The sequence below is a fragment of the Salvelinus namaycush genome, chromosome 3 (genome assembly GCF_016432855.1).
Source record: "Salvelinus namaycush isolate Seneca chromosome 3, SaNama_1.0, whole genome shotgun sequence".
Classification (NCBI taxonomy): domain Eukaryota; kingdom Metazoa; phylum Chordata; class Actinopteri; order Salmoniformes; family Salmonidae; genus Salvelinus; species Salvelinus namaycush.
In genome coordinates, this window is record NC_052309.1 from 68,797,437 (window position 1) to 68,820,905 (window position 23,469).

The window sequence follows — 23,469 nt, forward strand, 5'->3', positions numbered from 1 at the left end:
GAAGCTGATTAAACAGCATGATCATTACACAGGTGCACCTTGTGCAGGTGACAATAAAACTCTAAAATGTGCAGTTTTGTCACAGAACACAATGCTACAGATGTCTCAAGTTTTGAGGGAGCGTGCAATTGGAATGCTGACTGCAGGAATGTCCACCAGAGCTGTTGCCAGATCATTTAATGTTAATTTCTCTACCATAAGCCGCCTCCAACGTTGTTTGAGAGAATTTGGCACTCTAAATAGTTCACCACAATAAGAGCATTTGGGGTAAAATAATTATCTTGAGTTAAGTGACTCCGAAAATCCCATTTATTATTTAAATGTATTCAACAATTCAAAAAGATACAATTAGATAGACAAACATAGCATAGATTTCATTTACAAGCTGTTTGTTCTTATCATCATCTCTACAGAGGCTCCCCTCCCTACGTAATGCAATCTCATTGTCTGCTGAGTAAAATATCTGTCATTGGCTGTAGCACAGATTAACAGAAAAACAACAATGTAGCAATGGCACGGCGCATGCTCTGATGCAAACACTCAAATACACCAACACAGACATTCACGCACACACACCAACACAGACATTCACGCACACACACGCACACACACACACACACACACATGCACACACGCACACACACACCCACACACACACACATACACATACACACAATGCTAAGAAGCCAAGTCACTCACTCACCCAATCAATTTCATTCTTAAGCAAGCTGTCAGCCCGCCATGTTGAGTAAATATTACCATAATGCTTGTATGTATCAGTGAATATGCAGCTAATGACGAATTACATCCAGTGAAGCCTCAGACACTGAAACAGAAAATCTGCCTCGCCATAAAAACTTCCCACCCCCCCTCTCCATTTCTCTCTCTCTCTCTCCATTTCTCTCTCCATTTCTCTCTCTCTCTCTCTCTCTCGCTCAATTTCTCTCTCTCTCTCTAGGTTACCTCAGAATCTGAATATGTGGCTTCATTGATGGTGGAGGATATCTACTTAACTAGAATATCTAATATACATTTTAGTCTATTTTCAACCCACTTTGGCCCTGTATAGACAAATAGGATTGGGGTATAGGGATGGGACAAGGGGCAAGGATAGAGACTCTAGATACGTTGGATGGGACAAGGAAAATGTAATGTTGTATCTGTATAACATCCTATGCATGAATAACATTCAGCCACAAACCAGGTCTGTGTTCCCACAGCTGACATCACCCATAAACAAACACCATGTGATCGCCAGCTGTCAAATGCAAGAAATCATATACCGTTAGAAACCATAATGACACCTTTTGTTTCCATTTCTCAACTAAAGGCTTCTGAATCACAATCAACATCTCACAAAACCATTCTCTCAAAATCAAGTTTTTTTTCTCACAAGGGACAAACATATTTTTAATATCCTCTTTTGTGTAAATATACGATGTAGTAGTATCTTTTACAAAAGTAAAATACTGACATTCTAAGGAAAAGCACACAACGACAAGATAGGACAATTTCAGTCAACAGAGTCCATATAGCCAACTGTTAAGGAGAGAAGATGATGAGGCCGGATCCACTTGGCGTTAGTTGGTTTATTTTCCAGTTTGAGGAGGAGGAAAGCAAGGAGCAACTGACAGGTTAGAATTCTGATGAGGAGGGCACCTCTCTCTACCAAGTTTCACCCCTCACTACTCCCTCCCCTATCATCGTGTTCTCCCTCCCTCCCTCCCTCACAGCACGGCAGACAGGCAGGCAGGCCGAGCTGAGCTGGAGAACCTTGATTTGGGGCTGATGTGTTTTATAAGCAGAGGTTGGTGTGAAGATGGAGAGAACCAGGAAACTAGAAAGCATTCTGGCTTTTAACCCCTTCCTTCCCTCATTACAACTGTTTCTCTTACTCTCTTACTTTGTCTTTCTCTCTCTGGACGTGCCACCTGCGTGGGTTCAGTCGGCGTAGAGGATGAACCCAGAGAAGGTGCTGTATTTGTTGTTGTTGCCGCCGTGAGCCTTGCCCCCGTCCAGCTTGATATAGACCTCGTCGCCTGCGTCTAGGTGGAGGATGACGCTATTGGAGGCGTAGTCATAGTTCTGGTCAGCGTCCTGGGCAATGGCACTGGCTCGCACCTGGACCAGAGAGGAGAGGAAAGAGAGGATGTATGGGTTAGAGAAACGTACTGCACTCATTTGCTCTGAAATGGAAGTCATTTCTGTTGTCATGCTTTGATTTTGCCTTGTTCACAAAAAGAACAAGCGACGGGTCAGTAGCCTTCTGGCGCATCACACACCACAACATGATTTTAATAGGCTGTCATTGGTTTGTCATTGAATGTTCCGCCATGAATTGAAGGCGGTGGACTGGGGTGTCTGGTCAGGTGGTTGTTGTCTCTGCTCAAAGCGCTGCTCAGTGTTCCCCACCTGAGTAGACATTCTAAGAAACCCAACAACAGGTCTCACTCTCCTGGTGACCTGTTTCTATTATACACTTAGAAATAAAAAAGTACCATCTAGAACCTTAAAAGCTTTTACTGCAGTGGGCGAAATCAGGGTCACACGGAGGGTTTCTTGGTAGTCTTAAACAAATCTACTTTGAAACAAAAGTAGACACCTCACACACATGGTTATGGACTTAGAAAAAGAACACACCTGTATCATGTCAAATATAGAATTGAAATGTATTACATTTTTCAGTTTGTATCCCAATATTACACATTATATACATCACAGAAGACTGAAATATAACAAAACATTTTTTATACAGGAATAACGGATTTTCTGCAGTTTTTTTCTATATAATGTTTATTAATTATGAAAAATATGAATACCATTCCACCCATGATGCCATTAGGTAATTCGAATGCAGGAAAGGGCTACAGGGTAATTTGGCGCTCCCCATGGGTGAACCCTTTGTTGGTTCCAGGTAGAACCTATTTGGTTCCACCTCTGTGGAAAAGGTTCTACATGGAACCCAAAATGCTTCTATCTGGAACCAAAATGTTTTTTTTTACCTCAAGCCAAAAAGGCTTACCCTTTGTAGAGTGTAGAGGGAACAACTGAGGAGTTACAGTGAAATACATCAAGGACACCCACCTGACATCAACTTATAAAAAGTGAAAAATAAATCCCTATTCTTTAGCGAATGAGAAAATACTGTGAAAGTAAGATATGTTGTATGTGTGATTGAATTAATAAATTACTGTAAATCTACCAGAGCAATTGCATTTATGTTGGCCGTAGCCTATGTGGTGAGTATGGTACTGCCAGGCAGCCTGGCAGTCTGAGGATTTGGAGCTGGATCTCCCTGACCTCTGGTCCTGGCTAATTAAGCTCCATCTGAAACGTTCTCTTCTCTCCTGGGAGAACGGTGTGGGGTGTAGTGAGAAACGGGTGCCCTGACAGTAATAACTCTGTGTGTGTGTGTGTGTGTGTGTGTGTGTGTGTGTGTGTGTGTGTGTGTGTGTGTGTGTGTGTGTGTGTGTGTGTGCGCGTGTGCATGTGTGTGTGCATGTGTGTGTGTGCGCGTGTGCATGTGTGTGTGTGTGTGCGCGTGCATGTGTGCATGCGACAGAAATAAATACTTTTTAAAGCTAACCATTGACCATTCATGTAGAGTTTTACAAAAAGAAACTGTAGTGCAGCAGTATTGTACTGCACTGAGACATCACATCACCAGTACACAAGCACACAAAGATAAGGGCCTAAATAAATAGCATCAGCACCATACATTTTGGAAGACCAAAGCATCTGAGATATACATTTAGTTGCCATAAACTCAGATATTGTCTGTAGCTAAGAATCTTTTATAATCTCTCCAATGTAAAACACAGCTGTCATAAACTCAATCAAACTACTCTTTTCCCATGCATTCCTTCTCTAAAAAGCTTCTGGATCTGAATCTAAAGTATGGGCAGGGTCCCAGATCTAGTGTGCCGCCCGGCAGCCAGCTTCATACGAAGAGGAGGAGTAGTGATTCGACCAAAGTGCAGCGGGTTGTGAATACATAATGATTTAATTAAAGCAAACGACGAAACACGAAAACAAACACTTGGAAGGATTACAAAAATAACAAAAACGAATGTAGACTGACCTAAACCATAAGAACTTACATATAACACGAAGCACGTAGGAACAGGTACAGACTATAACAAACGAACGAACAAACGCTACAGTCCCGTGTGGTGCGCAGACACAGACACGGACGACAATCACCCACAAACAAACAGTGAGAACAACCTACCTTAATATGACTCTCAATCAGAGGAAACGTCAAACACCTGCCTCTAATTGAGAGCCATACCAGGCAACCCAAAACCAACATAGAAACAGAAAACATAGACTACCCACCCAAACTCACGCCCTGACCAATAAACACATACCAAAACACAGAAAACAGGTCAGGAACGTGACATTATCTGACAATTTGACTGACATTTTAATTGGGGAAACATAATATGCACATTGTGAAAATGCAGTGAAAGCTAATTCAATGAAAGCTAATTCAATGAAAGCTAATTCAATGAAAGCTAACTCAATGGAAAGCTAATTCAATGAAAGCTAATTCAATGAAAGCTAATTCAATGGAAAGCTAATTCAATGGAAAGCTAATTCAATGAAAGCTAATTCAATGAAAGCTAATTCAATGAAAGCTAATTCAATGGAAAGCTAATTCAATGAAAGCTAATTCAATGGAAAGCTAATTCAATGAAAGCTAATTCAATGAAAGCTAATTCAATGAAAGCTAATTCAATGAAAGCTAATTCAATGGAAAGCTAATTCAATGGAAAGCTAATTCAATGGAAAGCTAATTCAATGAAAGCTAATTCAATGAAAGCTAATTCAATGAAAGCTAATTTAATGAAAAACTAATTCAATGAAAAGCTAATTCAATGAAAAGCTAATTCAATGGAAAGCTAATTCAATGGAAAGCTAATTCAATGAAAGCTAATTCAATGAAAGCAAAGTGAACTAATGCCCAATAACTATGATGGGTTGTGAGTCACTACAAGCAACAGGCAGGGACATTGAAGCTGTCTATTCAATTTAATCAAATAACAGAGTTTGAGTCCGTCCCTAGTCAGTGCTGAACAAAGTGTTTTGAGAGATACATGTATTGATTTGACACATTGTGTTTAAAAACCTGTCTAAGCTAAGCTATGATGTGACTGACAATGCATGATCAATAAATCACGGAATTTACTGAAAACGTCCCATCATCGCGGGCATAATGACAACTGTCAGAGGAAGGATAAAAGGCTTTAAAGGCTTTAAGAAATCAACCAATATGAAAAAACATGGTCATATTTCTTCTCCTTTAAAGCTGGGAAAACATTTGTCCAGTCTTCCAAAGGCGGTCTATGAAAGTCTTTAGAAACTATGAAAGACTAGAACTGAGTGAGAGAGAAACGGAAAGCTTCTCAAAGGGGATGTGAAATAGAGTTGAGAATAGCTCAACTACCGCAATTACCTCAACTACCTCGTTCCCCTGCCCAATGACTCGGTACTGATACTCCTTGTATATCGCCTTGTTATTGCTATTTAATTGTGTTACTATTTCCTTTTTTATTTCGAAAATATTTGTCTTTTTAACTCTACATAACTCTGAATGGGCTTGTAAGTAAGCATTCCACGGTAAAGTATACACCTGTTGTATTTGGCAAGATAATTTTCAACATTGATAGGGCACACATCCACTGCTAACACCTCATGTGCCTGTCATCCCCTCTCTTTAGCAGGTCTTGTGACAGACGGAAAAGCTGAACTTTTTCATCATGGAGACAATACGATAATACCCTATTTCACATGGAGCGGCATTTGATCTACTGACATCAGTGCCTCATCGCTTTCATCACATTCAGGCATCTTGGAAGCCTTGCCAGTCCTTTGGAATCGGCCTACTTCTTTGACAGCTGGGTATGAAGCACCCTGCTGACCATCAGACAGTCACGATAATGAGAATCTGTGAAATCTCAGTGATTTCATGAAGCCTTCTCCTTAGTTTATCTCCCTCTTGTCTGTTCCACTCTTCTCACAACAGAGGAAGAAAGTAATTGTGGCTGTTATTCTCAGCCAGAATAAGAGGAATGTTCAGTAACAGTTGTCTGTAGCTAAGACATTCCAGCTTGCATGGAGATATTTGCCATATCGGAGAATACTTTCAAGGTGAAGTACTCTGAGTAATGCTATGAAGGTCTATGCCAAACAGTTATGCTGAAGCCAGCCTTAAAGGTGTAGGTTTATATATGGCACAATGTACTACAGGCATCTATGAGTCTTTTTTCATTGTTTACCTTCCTGATTAAATCTTAAGGCTCATATCGATGTGCAAACAAAGCTCTCTCTCCTGATCCGTAGCAGCAGTCGTCCACTGCATATTAATATGAGATGACTCGCCCTGAGCACACAAAGTCAACACGCTCTTATTAGAAGGTTGCTGCTTGGTGCCGGATGTGGGCGGCGGATAGGGACTTGGTTGGATCTGTCTATGGGGATTCTTCAAATGGGGAAACTTCTTCAAATATTTATCTTATTGCGTTCACATTGAACTCTGGGACCTCTGGTATCAGAGGTGTGTGATATGACTAGCTTCAACTCCTTATGTTAGAAAGTTAAGGAAGTCAACTTGCCAAGGACTATCCTTAAGCTAGTAGAAATCCAATTTATTTGTTCTCAGCAACTATTGATTACAAAGAATCTGACCACGCTGTAGTGATATTAAATAATTGAGATTGAAACTGTCATTCATTGCTCAATTCATTGTTCATTCTCTATTTCTTTCACTTGGTCACTGTTGTACACAACGACAGAGAAGCCACATCATTTACCCTCACACTGTACTCGGAACAACTCATTGTCCATCTCTATGGTCAGGGCCATTGTCACGCCCTGACCATAGAGAGCCTTTTATTCTCTATTTTGGTTAGGTCGGGGTGTGACTAGGGTGAATGATCTAGTGTGTTGATTTCTATGTTGGCCTGGTATGGTTCCCAATCAGAGGCAGCTGTTTATCGTTGTCTCTGATTGGGGATCATATTTAGGCAGCCATTTCCCCACTGGTTTTTGTGGGATCTTGTTTATGGGTAGTTATATGTCAGCACTCCATTGTCGTCACGTTTCGTTCTTGCTTTATTGTTTTGTGCGGTTCACTAAATAAAGATGTGGAACCCAGATCACGCTGCACGTTGGTCCGAGTATGCTTCCAGTTCGTACGACGAGCGTGACAGCCATAGGTTAGACTTTAGAAAGTGAGAGAGAAAGAGAGAGAAAGAGGGAGTGAGCAAAAGAAGCAGCGAGATGGAAAGAGAGAACAAAACGGCAACTTGCAGAGCATGGCCTCAAAATAGAATACGACGTGGAACTTTTGACACAACAAACAAAGCGTGAGCGCCCAGGCCAGCCTAGCCTACTCCAGTGAATGCAAATGGCCCCAGAGTCGTCTGACGCTGTCTCGTCTCCCCCTGCCGTGGCTGCTGAAGCATGTTAGCATCCGTCACATTGTCGCTGTGATGTCTCTGATTGAATAATGCTCTGCGTGGTACTGGAACACTAGAGAGAGATGGGAGCTGAGGGCTGAGGCTGGGCTGCTTCAGCTTAATAGATAATGCCCCCCCCCCCCCCCCAGACTCCACAGTGAATATCACTCCACCCGACTCCGCTCGCATTCTGAATGCATTTGAATATGAATGTGGAGTTTATCAATAATGACAGCACTCGTACCTATAATAGGCCTCTGAGATGAAGGGATGGCAGCTTTTTGCATATTCACTGTCCTCTGCTAAAACTGATTAGTCCTACGGAGTTGGGAATCATGTTGAGTTGCGATGGCATTTTGCATTATCCTATGGCTAACAGCTGAAATGCCTGGTGTTGTGTTGTTGTCTTGATTGCCGATACAAAAGGTCCAAACAACCCATTGAAATATTGTACTGGAATAGGACCTTGTTGGCCTAGCTGTTTGCTGGTGAGTAACAGTCCCTCCTCTCTTGGACACTCTTGGACACTGATATGTTCTTTCCAGTAGTGGTGACAAGGACATGTCTGGATGGAGGACAGCTTCTGACGTTTCTCTGGCAGGGACTTGTTGACTCACCATTACGCTTCCATTCTTTAAACTCGCCTCTTTCTAAATCCAAGTGTACCGCCACCAAATTGGGTTTGAACACCCAACCGTGAGCCGCATGCCTGATGGCTGCTTAGCCACCTTGTCACAACCCTGTCACATCTCCTAACCCACACCACCAACGCACACTCACGCACACAGAGGTACACATGCGCGCACACACACATTTGCGCGTGCTCAAAGACACACACACACACACATACACAAACCTAGTCAAAAGACCGCTGCCCCACAGATTTTTGGTGTCAGCTGTTGTTCTGAGCAAGGTTGTCATGGTGTCAAAAACTTCCATTCCTCTTTTGTGTTATTGGTGTATTTGTGGTAGAAACATGATTAAATACATGATACGTTGTTGAGAGAAGGAGAAGGTACGGGAGAGCCACCATCTGTCAAGGAGAAGGAGAGAAAGGCTTTGTGCGTTAATCACTGCATCTGTACTGTTTGTACCTTCAGGGCTTTTTTCCTGGTAACGTGAATGCCTTTCGTTGCATGAACTTCTCCACAGTTTATACAATTGTTTACGTAATGCCAAAGTGTCCCTCCCACTGGGTGTCAAGGCAAATCAAAGCTTGTCATCACGGAAATGCATTATGTATTACAGCGAGAGGATAATGACACAACAAAACACAGAGGCGATGGATGGGGCAACAGTGATAACAATGGGGCTGTTAAATCCTCTGGCTTGTTGTGATGCTGATGTATTGGCACAGACTTATCACTGGGAAAGGGGAGGAGGAGGAGAGGAGAAACAGAGAGAGGCAGAGGGGGAAGGGTCAACTCTGACCTGTGTGTGGCCCAGCCACTCTTGCCTGTTTGTGACTCACTCCTGTCAGTCAGATGCTGTGAGAAATGCTCAACTTTCAGCACTGCTCGGTCTCAATCCCCACTCACTCCCTGCATCTTGGTAACACCGTGTTTTTAGGGTAGAAGCTGGTGACACGTTGAACCCTGGCACAACATAAAGCAAGCTATTTTAGTCGCTATGAATTTTTTTAAAACAGTTATTGTTTGAAATGCAACACAACGTATTATGGGATATTGAGAGGAGGGTTTTGCAGTGTGAGAAACCTCCCTAACGAGGCAAAGCTTAGGCAGAAAGTGTTAATAGTCTTGAAGGAGAGACAGGTTCAGACGTTTTGCTGCCGCATGCATTTTTCATGAAGTGCCCTATTCATCATTTCTGGCTGGATGGATTGTTGATATCTCACTGTTGATATCTCCCATATTCATGTTTAGAGGTTAGAGCCACCTTGTTAAGCACATACAGTAACTTAGAGTGAGTCACTTTGGAGCCATTAACATGAGGGTTCCCTGTGCTGTGAGAGAGGGGGTTGGGGGTTATCAGAATGGATTGAATTGGGTGATGGCGAGATGTCAGGGCTTAGAGAGAGATGTTTACATGAGAACAGGCCCATGGGCGCTTTCCCGTCCCCCGTATGTGCTCTCATTATAATGAAGGAGCCTTGTGAGTCAACACCAATGTCATGCAGGAGTCAGTCATCTCCAGATGGAAACCCAGAGGCTATTTTAGATTCCTGTGTTTCAATGTATGGGGATGTTACAGCACTTATTCATAAACTATTCAATCGGAGATGACAGTGGAGATGAAGTCCTAGCGAGGTCTGGCTGCTGCTCTGCTATTTAGAGGGACACGGCCGCAGAGAGGCTGAAGACAAGATGGCGTTGGAGAGAAGTAGTAGTATGGGGATTGTGTTTGCTTTCCTCTGGGAAATTTTTACGATAAGTGATAGATTTTCTTCCGTTGGTTGGCGATGACAGCCGGGTGTCATCTTGACATTTCCAATGTGTGTGGTATTTCTTAACAACATGGGCAAATCTTCATTTAATAGTCCTACCGCACCTAATTAGGCTGCTTCTAATGTTCCACTCGGCAGAGTGTCAAATCCGATGTCCAATTACACAGCAAATCAAGGCCAGAGGGCCGCCTCTGCTACCCCTCCAGCTGATTATAGAGTGGGGGTCATAGACTACATCCTGGGTCTGTCAGAGTGGGAACGGGTTACACACATGCAGGCACATGCATGAATGCACGCAGACAGACAGAGACACACGCACGCACATGGTGGGATCGATACCAAGGGCTGAGGGCAGCTCGCCTTTCCCTACCCCAGACACCTCCGTCTACCCTAGACAGAGGCTCTCTGTTCCTGAAGACATACAGAGATGAACAGCGGCCCCTCAGTCTCACTGCTAAATAACCTAAACCTAGCCCAAAGATATTCTCTGGCTTTATTTTAGCACCAGAGTGTTGAGTAGACTGTTTAGCTGATGAGACAGATATACCGATATGGTAACACTTTATTTTAAGGTACACATATTAGCCAATAATTTGTAGTTTATAAGTGTGTATATAAGTAGCGTATAAGGCCTTAATTAGGTCTTATTAGCCATATATTAGGCCTTAATTAAGTATTTTCTTATTCAAACATTATAAGTAATGTATTACTGGACAATCCTTAATCACATGATTATTAGCAATAATAAAGGCATATTAACATTTAATAAAGAGCAAGTAACACAAGAAACAGACTCTTAATAAGCTGTCTCAATGTGGGACTGATAAGGGGATTGCACCTCAAACTGGGAACTGGGATCAATGTAATTTATAAGAGATCATACAACATGTTTTCTCAGGACTCCGTTGTTGAAGATGTGTATGAGGAAGTTAATCCAGATGCAGCACTGGAAGTATTTGTTAAAGTATTCATGCCAATTGCTGATAAGCATGCACCTGTTAAGAAAATAACTGTGATAACTGTTAGAGCCCTCTGGCTTAACGAGGAATTTAAAAAGTGTATGGTTCAAATAAATTATGCAAAAGCGGTGGCAAACAAGTCAGGCTGCTCAGCTGATTGGTTGACATACTGTCTACAAAAAGAAGAAGAAATGATATTACCAAACCAAGATAAATGACATAAAACACAATGTAAAAAGACTCTGGAGTACCTTAAATGATATCATGGGCAAGAACTATTGTTATCCATCAATAACCACCAGGTATAGACAACCTTGATGGGACACAATTGAGAATGGTAGCAGAATGTATTGCCACCCCCATTTGCTTTATCTTGAACCAAAGCCTAAAGGAGTGTGTATCCACAGGCGTGGAAGGAAGCTAAAGTAAGTCCACTGTCTAAAAACAGTAAAGAACACTTTGCTGGCTCTAACAGCCGCCCAATCAGTTTGCTGCCTGTTCTTAGTAAACCGATGGGGAATATTGTGTTTGACCTAATACAATGCAATTCAACTAGTACTGTAATGACTCAGATGACAGATGATTGGTTAAAATAAATGGATAATAAAATGATAGTTGGAGCTTTATTGTTAGATTTCAGTGCAGTCTTTGATGTAATTGATCATAAATTGTTATTGAAGAAACTCACTTGCTATCGCTTTATCCTGTTTGGGCTGCAAGCCCGAGGTCGGTACACCTATGACAACAGCCAGCTCAAAGTGCAGGGCCCGAAATTCAAAAGATATTTTTTTTAAATATTTAACTTTCACACATTAACAAGTCCAATACAGCATATGAAAGGTACACATCTTGTGAATCAAGCCAACATGTCCGATTTTTTAAATGTTTTACAGGGAAGACAAAATATGTAAATCTATTAGCTAACCACGTTAGCAAAAGACACCACTTTTCTTACTCCATCAGTTTTTTACTCCATCACTAGCTATCACAAATTCGACCAAATAAAGAAATAAATAGCCACTAACCAAGAAAAAACTTCATCAGATGACAGTCTGATAACATATTTATGTATAGCATATGTTTTGTTCGAAAAATTTGCATATTTCAGGTATAAATCATAGTTCACATTTCAGCTACAATCAGAAATTGCACCGAAAGCAGCCATAATATTTACAGACACCAACGCCAAATAACTAAATACTCATCATAAAACATTTCTGAAAAATACATAGTGTGCAGCAATTGAAAGACAGGCATCTTGTGATTCCAGACAATATTTCCGATTTATTAAAATGTTTTACAGCGAAAACAAAATGTAGCGCTATATTAGCGTAGCCACATTAGCCAGAAACACTTGGGCGCCCACGACCAGTTGACATGCACGACAGATATATGAAATAACATCATAAAATGGGTCTTACTTTTGCTGATCTTTCATCAGAATGTTGAACAAGGTGTCCTTTGTCCAGATGAGTCGTTGTTTGGATTCAGAATGGCAAATTTCCCTCTCCATTTAGCATGGGCACTAGCCGAGTGGCACTGATCTCTCCAACGTAAACACAGTCAGAGAACGCAACACGGCAAAACTCCCGAAAAAAATTCAATAATCTGATTAAACTATATTGAAAAAACATACATTACGATGATATGGTCACATGTATCAAAGAAAATCCGAGCCGGAGATAGTTGTCATCCATTACGGCAGCAAAACAGAAGGCAATCGCACTTCCAAGTCGCGTGCTTCACAGTACCGGAAGTGGACGGTCACGTCAAAGAAATAGATTTTATTCCACCCCAGACCAAGATAAACACAAAATTTCTTCTCTCACGTCATCTTGACACCCAGAGGAAGCCGTATGGAGTGTACGTAGACTCCTGTGTCATGACCATGTATAGGCAGGAAGTTGAAGAGAGCATATATTTCTGACATTCTACTTCCTGGTCAGGGAAAGTGCTGCCAAAGGAGTTCTGTTTCACTCAGAGAAATAATTCCAACGTTTTTAGAAACTAGAGAGTGTTTTCTATCCAATAATAATAATAATATCCATATTGTACGAGCAAGAATTGAGTACGAGGCCGTTTGAAATGGGCACGATTTCACTGGCTACTCAATACTATCCCTTGCAGCCATAAGAAGTTAAATCACTTGCCATCACAAGGTTGGAGAATTATTTAGCCAATTGAACCCAGAGAGTGTTCTTCAATGGAAGCTTCTCTAACATCAGATACAGTTGAAGTCAGAAGTTTACATACACCTTAGACAAATACATTTAAACTCAGTTTTTCACAATTCCTGACATTTAATCCTAGTAGAAATTCCCTGTCTTAGGTCAGTTAGGATCACCACTGTATAGTAAGAATGTGAAATGTCAGAATAATAGTAGAGAGAATGATTTATTTCAGCTTTTATTTCTTTCATCACATTCCCAGTGGGTCAGAAGTGTACATACAGTCAATTAGTATTTGGTAGCATTGCCTTTAAATTGTTTAACTTGGGTCAAACGTTTCGGGTAGCCTTCCACAAGCTTCCCACAATAAGTTCGGTGAATTTTGACCCATTCCTCCTGACAGAGCTGGTGTAACTGAGTCAGGTTTGCAGGCGTCCTTGCTCGCACACGCTTTTTCAGTTCTGCCCACAAGTTTTCTATAGGATTGAGGTCAGGGCTTTGTGATGACCACTCCAATGCCTTGACTTTGTTGTCCTTAAGCCATTTTGCCACAACTTTGGAAGTATGCTTGGGGTCATTGTCCATTTGGAAGACCCATTTGCAACCAAGCTTTAACTTCCTGACTGATGTCTTAAGATGTTGCTTCACTATATCCACATAATTTACCTCCCTCATGATGCCATCTATTTTGTGAAGTGCACCAGTCCCTCCTGCAGCAAAGCACCCCCACAACATGATGCTGCCACTGTTGGGATGGTGTTCTTCAGCTTACAAGCCTCCCCCGTTTTCCTCCAAACATAACGATGGTCATTATGGCCAAACAGTTCTATTTTTGTTTCATCAGACCAGAGGACATTTCTCCAAAAAGTATGATCTGTAATGTGCAGTTGCAAACCGTAGTCTGGCTATTTTATGGCGGTTGTGGAGCAGTGGCTTCTTCCTTGCTGAGCAACCTTTCAGGTTATGTCGATATAGGACTCGTTTTACTGTGGATATAGATGCTTTTGTACATGTTTCCTCCAGCATCTTCACAAGGTCCTTTGATGATGTTCTGGGATTGATTAGCACTTTTCGCACCAATGTACGTTCATCTCTAGGAGACAGACCATATCTCATTCCTGAGCGGTTTGATGGCTGCGTAGTCCCATGGTGTTTATACTTGCATACTATTGTTTGTACAGATGAACGTGGTACCTTCAGGCATAGTGGAAATTGCTCACAATGGATGAACCAGACTTGTGGATGTCTCCAATTCTTTTTGAGGTCTTGGCTGATTCCTTTTGATTTTCCCATGATGTCAAGCAAAGAGGCACTGAGTTTGAAGGTAGGCCTTGAAATACATCCACAGGTACACCTCCAATCGACTCAAATTATGTCAATTAGCCTATCAGAAGCTTCTAAAGCCATTACATAATTTTCTGGAATTTTCCAAGCTGTTTAAAGGCACAGTCAACTTAGTCTATGTACACTTCTGACCCACTGGAATTGTGATACAGTGAATTATAAGTGAAATAATCTGTTGGAAAAATTACTTGTGTCATGCACAAAGTAGATGTCCTAACCTACTTGCCAAAACTATAGTTTGTAAACAAGACATTTGTGGAGTGGTTGAAAAATGAGTTTTAATGACTCCAACCTAAGTGTATGTAAACTTCCGACTTCAACTGTATATACAGCGTGGTGTCCCTCAGGACAGTTGCCTTGGGCCGTTACTCTTCTCAATTTTTTCAAATGATATGCCACTGGTCTTACACAAAGCTAGAATGACTATTTCTGCGGACCATTCCACACTAAACATATCAGCACCCAAAGCCAGTGAGCTAACTGAAATTCTAAATAAGGAGTAACAGTATCAGAATGGGTGATTAGTAATAAACTGGTCTTAAATACATCTAAAACTAAAAGTATTGTATTTGGTTCAAAACATTCTCTAAGACCTCATCTGGAGTTGTGTATAAAGGTAGTGACCATTGAACAAGTTGAGGAAGCTAAACTCCTAGATATAACATTAGATGGTCAATTATCATCTTGACAAGTTATTGTGAAGATGGGGAGGGGTGTGTCTGTTATTAACAACAATCAACTGTACTAGTTGTTCAGGCTCTGGTCTTGTCTTATCTTGATTACTGTCTGGTAATATGATCAAATGCAGCAAAGAAAGACCTAGCAAAGCTGCAGCTGGCACAAAACAGGGCAGCGCACCTTGCCATTAAAAGATACGTTTCATTTTTTGCCACCAAATCAAACATTTTGATGTAAATGGCATGCTATAGAAGGGCCCAGACACCTTCGTGTGATTTCATATGTTTTTGAAAGACTTACCCCAAACACTAAATCACTTCCTCGTCCTTGTTGTGTAGTACGGGGGCACCGAAAAACCATGAAAAAAGGTTCCAAAAACACCCAAATATGTCCTTTTACAAACGGCAACACTCAGTATAGTGATACAGGTTGTTAGATGTGGAACACATGAAATTGTGTCATTCCATACTTTATCTGTAACATTATACAACAAAAAAACATGTGAAATCAACAATTATCTGTTCCCTTCTATAACATTTTACATCAAAAATAGAGATTTGGTTATAAAAAAATAAAACCTCTCCATTAATCACACATACAGAACTAACATCAACAACATGCAGGCCAGTGTTTCCTGGTTGAGGGTTGACGAGAGATTAACTGATTCTCTTCTAGTTTTTATGAGAAATATTATTGTGATGAAAATTCCTGATTGTCTGCATAATCAAATAACATTCAGCTCAGACACCCATATGTACCCCACAAGACATAACACCAGGGGTCTCTTCACAGTCCCCAAGTCCAAAATGAATTCACGGCAAAGCACAGTACTATACAGAGCCATGATCACATAGAACTCCCTTCCAACTCCAATTACTCAAGCAAACAACAAAATGACCTTAAAAAACGACATCTCATTGAATGGTGGGGACTGTTGTTTTTGTTGTTATATTGTTTGTATATCTTTGTGTTAAAAATGTGTGTGACTGTCCTATGCTATCCATGTATCAGTGTTTTGTTATTTGTCATGTTCTGTGTTTTTTGTGGACCCCCCGGAAGAATAGCTTGTGTCTCTGCAAAAGCTAATGGGCATCCAAATAAACAAATAAATAAACCAGTCTGGGAAGATAATCGCAGTACTTCACTTCACAGCACCGTGTGTCTACTTGGATACATCAATTCAAAAGAGCCAGTGACGGACTGTGCCAAGATTTCCCCTAGTTTCTATACTACAGGCCAGAATCTTTCAAGTGTGTTTTTGCTTTCTAAGCAAAACAGTATTCCTGAAGTTAACCTCCAAGAACAAAACTTTATGTCTCCAATAATAATCAAGACACATATTGATATTAAATTGTCAATAAAGGGATGGGCATAAACGGTGTACTTCTGGAGGTCACCTTGGATGGCTCGAACAGAGCAGAGGAGTTGTAGAGGGCAGTACACAGTGAGGGGGGGCAGGTGTGTGTTTTTGCATGTGCGCCTGCGTGGTGGGAAGCAGGGAGCAGTAATTGTTGGGGAAGAGCCATATGCGCTGCTCGGAGGACGCTGGAGCTTATTAAAGAAGGAGACAGAGTGATTATTCACACAGGGCCCTCCTGAGAGAGTGACGCTCACGTCATTGCTTTTAATTAACTCCGAAACGGTTCTGCGGATTAATAACAATATTAAAGACGGGAACCGAGGAGGAGCACAAACACATCCTGGATCTGGTTCAAGGTTCTAAACTACGATTAAAAAGGCTCTTTGGCATGACAAAACTCTCTTTTCTCCGCCTCCCTATTTTCATTTTTTTCCTCTCCATTTGTAGTAGCGTGGCAATGGATTTGTCTTTATTGTCATTGCCTCGTCTCCCAGGGTGTCTCCAACTCAGGGAATCGAGACTCTGACACATCCGTCTGAGAAGATTGGGATTGGTTGGAGATAGTTGTCAAGCGAGTAAAAGAATGTCAGGAAAAAGAAGCCAAGGAGAGAGGAGAGGAGTGGAGAGGGAACTTGGAGAGCAGATGAAGTGCACCAGTCTGAAAATAGAATCCTATTTGCCTGCTTACCAAGAGGAGCTAACTCTTTGGTGTAGCTTGAAATGTGTCAAGGTGCTGGGGACAATGTTGACACTCTCCTAATGCAACCCACAGAACCAAAAGAGGGAGAGGGAAGAAGGAGAGGGAGATAAGAACAGCAAGGCTCCGGGGTGGAGATGATACAGGGTGCAGAACAACTGCAGTGCTAGAGCCTGAGAACCTGCAGTTTCATGATGCACCAAGGCCAAAGGATGATAGAATACTGGCATTGTCTGCTATTTCCAGTCCTCCCCAGCCTCCTAGTCCCTACACAGCTTCTCTCGGCCTTAAATGAGCAGATGAATGCTCCGGCCCAGACAGCCCTGCTCTAGGATCATCAGCCTTCCTATGGCCACTTCATCAATGACACAGCATGAGTTACCCCACATTTATAACCATTCACTGTAATTTACACAGACAGACACACTGGGGTCTCACCTCCACACCAGACCCACAGACAGACCCACAGACAGACCCACACCAGACCCACAGACAGACCCACAGACAGACCCACAGACAGACCCACAGACAGACCCACACCAGACCCACAGACTCACACAGATAAACCTTTCTAGCAAGATTTTCTTGTTATAGTGAGTGTAAGCTACATCGCCCTTTAAGCTATGCTCAGAGAGAGAGAGGGTGAGAGAGAGAGAGAGAGAGAGAGAGAGAGAGAGAGAGAGAGAGAGAGAGAGAGAGAGAGAGAGAGAGAGAGAGAGAGAGAGAGAGAGAGAGAGAGAGAGAGAGAGAGAGAGAATCAAAAGTGGAAGGAAGGAGTGAGGAGTCAGGGTAAGAGAGCTGAAAGGGAGAGGGAGGGAGACATGTTTCATTAGCCAGGCAGTTACCACTTTATGAACATTGTCCCAGTCTCTGGAGATGTGCGTTGCCTGTGTCTAACTTAAGTGCCTCCCCTCCCTCCTCTTAGGAACACAATGAAGCGGGAACAGAAGGTGCATTATAGGAACATATGTTCGCCTTCGCCTATTATGTATCAACACTTTTACACCAACCCCCCATAAACATTATGGTGGTCTGAGACAGTATATATAGAGGAGAGGCCCTTCATGTAGCCGCCACCTCCCCTCTCCTTGGGTTTGCTGGGTGAGAAGTTTGTCAGCTTGGATAGGTCAAAGGAGTTGAACTCAGGGAACCATAGTGAGACTTGCAAAATGACTGCAAAGAGCTGTGTCAGTAGCAAGCAAACTGCTACTTTTTCTGGTCTATTTGATTTCTTGCCCTCCATGCTTATCATGTCGACACTCTTTAACATGGCAGAAATGGATTTCACTTAATTCATCACTTTTTAGTCCAGTCCAGTGATCTTATCACGTTTTCATTCAAATGAATATATCACCAGCACACCAAAACACAATTGTGAATGACAATAGAAAGTAGCCTAGTCTATAAAAGCTATTACACAAAATGTACAGTACATCAGATAGATTGTTACTGACATTTACCCCAACCTTTATGTTGAACCCCTCACATGCATTATCTTCCTACAATGTTACATTAGTATTCCATGGCATGCCTGAAGCCTCCAGGTGCCTCAGGGGTGATATGTCAAAAGCAGCCGTGGACAATAGGCCTTACCCACGAGGACACACTCTCAGTATCTGTCCAACAGACACAAGATCAAAAACACCACACTGAACCGCCAACAGATATGCCTCGGAAATTATATTTATCTTTCTGAAAAATTGCCTGGTTGCTCTGGTAACAGTGCCTTCATGTCACAATGTTAGTGGATGATGGAGAACTCTGACCTCACTGGTCACAGAGACCAGACCCAGCACTCTTTACAATTACATACTCAGTGTACAAAACATTATGGACACCTTGCTAATATAGAATAATTTGCCCTCAGAACAGCCTCAATTTATTGGGTCATGGACTCTACAAGGTGTCGATAGCGTTCCACAGGGATGCTGGCCCATGTTGACTCCAATGCTTCCACAGTTGTGTCAAGTTGGCTGGATGTCCTTTGGGTGGAAGACAATTCCTGATACACATGGGAAACTGTTGAGCGTGAAAACCTAGCAGCGTTGCAGTTCTTGACACAAACCGGTGCGCCTGGCACCTACTACCATGCCCTGTTCAAAGGCACTTTAATAACACCACTTTAATAATGTTTACATATATTGCATTACTCATCTCATATGTATTTGTGTGTATTAGGTAGTTGTTGTGGAATTGTTAGATTACAATTTAGATATTGCTGCACTGTCGGAACTAGAAGCACAAGCATTTCGCTACGCTGGTAATGACATCTGCTAACCATGTGTATGTGACCAATAAAATTGGATTTGATTTAATACTTTATCTTGCCAATTCCCCCTCTGAACGGCACACATACACACAAGCCATGTCTCAATTGTCTCAAGGCTTAAAAATCCTTCTTTAACCCGTCTCCTCCCCTTCATCTACACTGGTTGAAGTGGATTTAACAAGTAACATCAATAAGGGATCATATCTTTCATCTGGATTCACCTGGTCAGTCTTTGTTGTGGAAAGAGCAGATGTCCTTAATGATTTGTACACTCAATGTACCTGTATCGTTTCCTTCCATTTCAGTCATATTTTCTCTGTAATTGTAAAAGTAAGCAACGGCCAATTCAAGTGGTTTGACAATAGAATTAACCAATTAAAACAACCCCTCTGTGACCATGGGATGGATATTTCTCTATGGCAACATGCGAAGAACATTGCACCCCCCCAAAAAAAAGACTTTATAAATATATCTGTTTCCTATCCTATATTTGACAACAACAAGTTTTACATTCGATGAATAACCTGGAGGCTGTAAGATATGCTGCCAGACATACCCTCAGGCCTACATAGATTTAAATTGAGATTGTGTTTTATAGTTGCTAGAAATCTATATGCCTTTAATGAAAGAAAGTGTTCCCTCGCTCTTTTTGTTAAAGAATGAGGGCGTTCTCTCTCTGACCTATACTGACAACAGATGACTCTTTGGAGATCCCCATCTAAATGTAAAATATAGCTGCAATCAAGTCCACATAAGTCTTGAGTCAGAGGCGGGGGTTGCGTGCTCGTGAATCAGATTGCAACCGACTGTAAATTGTGAAATAATCGACTATATTATGAGTACAAGTGTTAGGCAAAACACCCGTTAAAGCATAAAATATAGCAGGGAAGTGTGTGCTCAACAGAAATGGCATGATGTTGTGTTGCTCTCAACCCCCAAAACCCTAACCTCTGCGTTAGCAGTAGTCCTATAAGGTAACCTTACAGATGAAGTCCACCTTAAACATTTTGACACTGGCCGACTAGGACAAGTTGTATTCAGTCATTATGACAAATACATTTACAGTACCGTGTGTAAACTACATATTAAGGTTTTATTCCATTATAAAATATCATGTAAACCACTTAAGTGCTGTAATATCAGGGTAATAATTAAAACAGATATACTTTACGTTAATAATAAAATGTTCTGCAGAAACACTGGGAGACAAAGTTTAGACCTCCTACAAAAAAAAATGAACGTAGCCTAATTAACATTAAACAAAGTAACTCTAATAAACAACAACAAAGTAACTAACAAAGTAAGTCTAATTGACAAAGCAATATGTTGGAGACCATGCTGTTAGGGTATTGAAAAACATTGCATGGGGCTTAATGAAAGATAATTGTGAAGATTTTGATGATACACTATAGGCTAATGGAGCTGTAATATTTAATGTAAAAGGGTGATGTGACCTTTACCCTATACGCAAGAGGTCATTAACAGATAATAAGAGGATATTCAATCACAAAATATTTGATGCGCGCTAAAGCTGTTGTATAATTTATGATTGCCTCGATGCATATTGCAAATGACTTGATGGTAAAAATATATATACTTCTCTTATACTCTCCTGCGCTTTAGATGTTGCCGCCTTTGCTGGACGAGAAAGTTCTCGAGTCTCACACACTCGAGTACCTGAGAGCACCCCCAGGGCGCAATAAATCAATTTCCAGACCCGTCAAGTGATGCGTAAAATAAAAAAAATGAGAAAACATCATGCAAATTATATTTATTTCAAGCAAATGTCACGCAAATATTCCCTTGTTTTATCAACCATATACACCCGACATAATAAGCAACACTTACATTTTCCAGTCTGTTCACACTGTGACGGATAAGTAGGCTTGCTGTCATCCTCTTGTTTTACGCACGAGACGTTTGGATAATTGCGGTCTTGTTGAGTCTCTCCAGGAGTACAACGTTAGATTACATGTAATTAAATATGTGAACTCGACAGTTAAATGTAGCACAATGTAATTTGTGTCTGAACGCATCACTTGCTGACTTGCTGCAGTTCACAGATGTATCGAGCACAGAGAAGCAGACCGTTCTTGGTTCACAATTAAACTTTTCGCAATAATAATAATAATAATGGTACGAACTGTCTGGGAATTTTTTTGATTCTTAAAATATATATCGGCTGACTAAAAGCTGCATCTGCTATAGTGCGCACTCCTGTGACTCCACTTATTTCATGTATTTTCCCTGTCTAATCAATTTAATCTACACAAGCAGAAATGCGAAAGTAATACGATCCGAAATTACAGGTTAATATCTTATTTCTGAAAAGATAAATGATTTGTTACAATTGCGTAAAAATCTCAGTCAATAGCGCTAGTCCTAACTGACAAATAGATGCTTCCATAAGTCAGGCACATACACCTTTCTCACCTTCTTTACATTCCAAGTTAAATAAACAATTACACCAGTATTATATGGCAAACTTCTCAAATTTGACTTAGGGGGAAACTGTCTGTACTTTGATTTGAGGGATGCGGACAATGTCAGTGTGTATTTATGCAACGCGCGCCAGATTACATATCATTCTCTCTGGGCGCGTTTGGTGCCACAGCTGTGTGACCGTCATCTGCTCGCTCAGGGGGGTTTTGGGAGCGCACGACAGATGCTTCCGCTACCCACCAGCCTTCCGTTTCCTCGGAAATAGAGCCTCTGTAATATAACGCGGTTTCAGGGCAATTTGATTGTGAAGCTCCGATTACATTTCCACCAACAAAGTTACCACAGTGACATCAGGTGACACCCAGCGATAGAAAGAGAGAGGGGGAGGGAGAGAGAGCACAACAGAGTATCAAGGGATAAGGTGAGATATCTGTAATTTAGAAGGGACCTGAGTCTGTAGCAGAGAAACCACTGGAGTGCTAATTAAAAAGAGCAGTAAGCAATGAGTGGTAGAACGTATGAGATCCCTCTATGCTGAGTGACTGAGCAGTATAAGACAGACAGAAACTTGGAGAAGTGAATTGACTCACCTGTTCATTTTTGCAGAGGTCTGCCCACATACTGGTCCCATCCCCTCCTCTCATCAGCACATGGTAGATGAAGAAGTAGGTGCCAGGAATGCTGCAGATGAACTTGCCTGAGATGCCGTCGTAGTTGTTTCCCAAGTTGGTGACCACGTCGTCAAACTTAAGGATCTCATAGCCTTCATGGGGGTTCTTAAGCCCTGCATAAAAGGCCACCCGGGGCACTGTGCTGTAGGTGGCCGTGCTGATAGCTCCGTTCCCCCCCAACCCCAAAATCCCAGTCCTCCCTCCAGACCCTCGGTCTCCAGGGGGTCCCACTGGCCCCGGTGGCCCTGGCTCTCCAGGCGGTCCCGGGAGTCCAGGTTTACCTTGCCTGCCTTGCTTGCCCTGGGGGCCCTGCACCAGCGTGGAGGGCATGTTGCTGTTGTCGCTGAGGGCCTCGGCCTCCGCCTGGATGCCACTGGAGCTGGTGCTGCTGGCCGTGGTGCCCTTGTTCAGGTAGGGGTCGCACACCATGCGGCAGGTACCCAGCATTTCAAAGTGGCTGGTGTCGGTGCCCACGGAGCTGACCAGGACGGGGATGAGGACCACCAGCACCAGGACCAGCATGACCCCGATGGCAGCCGCCACCAGGGTCTTCCTCCCGATGCTGAGTCGGGGAAGGGGCTGCGCTGCCAGCGTGGCTCTCCCTGGGGCGGAAATGGTGACTGCTGGGTGTGGGGAGCCTGCCACCGAGGAAAGGGACACGGGGATCCCAAGAAGAGTAGGAGGAGGAGCGGCGAGTGTGTGAGTGTAAGAGAGAGACCCACATACACTCACTGATACGCCTCACTGCTTTCACTCACACGGAGGTAGTTCCCGTACACTCTCGCTCACCAACGTGCACACTGACGCACATAGGGAGCACACACATACACGAGCCGACATACAGAATTTAGTCCCAAACTCTTGGCGTGAAAAAGGAGAAAGAAAGAGGATGCAACGGAAGGAACACTCAGGAGGAGGAGTGTTGGAGAGAAACAAGAGGAATGGTAAGAGGACGAAACAGAGAGAGTGAGTGTGAGAAAGAGAGACGGAGAGAGTAGTCATAGAGTCCGTGTG

At 42.2% G+C, this 23,469-nt stretch overlaps 1 protein-coding gene across 1 annotated transcript; it reads right to left on the reverse strand.

Moving 5' to 3' along the window:
* Nucleotides 1–294: 294 nt before the first annotated feature.
* On the reverse strand, nt 295–22,995 carry LOC120036076 (C1q-related factor-like). Its single transcript, XM_038982540.1, has 2 exons — nt 22,375–22,995; nt 295–2,121 (listed from the first exon to the last, which is right to left on the reverse strand). Exons 1-2 carry the CDS (start codon nt 22,975–22,977, stop codon nt 1,942–1,944), a joined length of 783 nt encoding a protein of 260 aa, XP_038838468.1. The 5' UTR covers nt 22,978–22,995; the 3' UTR covers nt 295–1,941.
* Between the last annotated feature and the right edge of the window lie 474 nt (nt 22,996–23,469).

Excerpts from the sequence above, each read along its gene's own strand:
- LOC120036076 (XM_038982540.1), bottom strand. The coding sequence starts at position 22,977 with ATGCTGGTCCTGGTGCTGGTGGTCCTCATCCCCGTCCTGGTCAGCTCC. Across the intron at positions 2,122-22,374 it reads ACCTCTGCAAAAATGAACAG|GTGCGAGCCAGTGCCATTGC; the intron begins GTGAGTCAATTC and ends TCTCTGGTCCAG.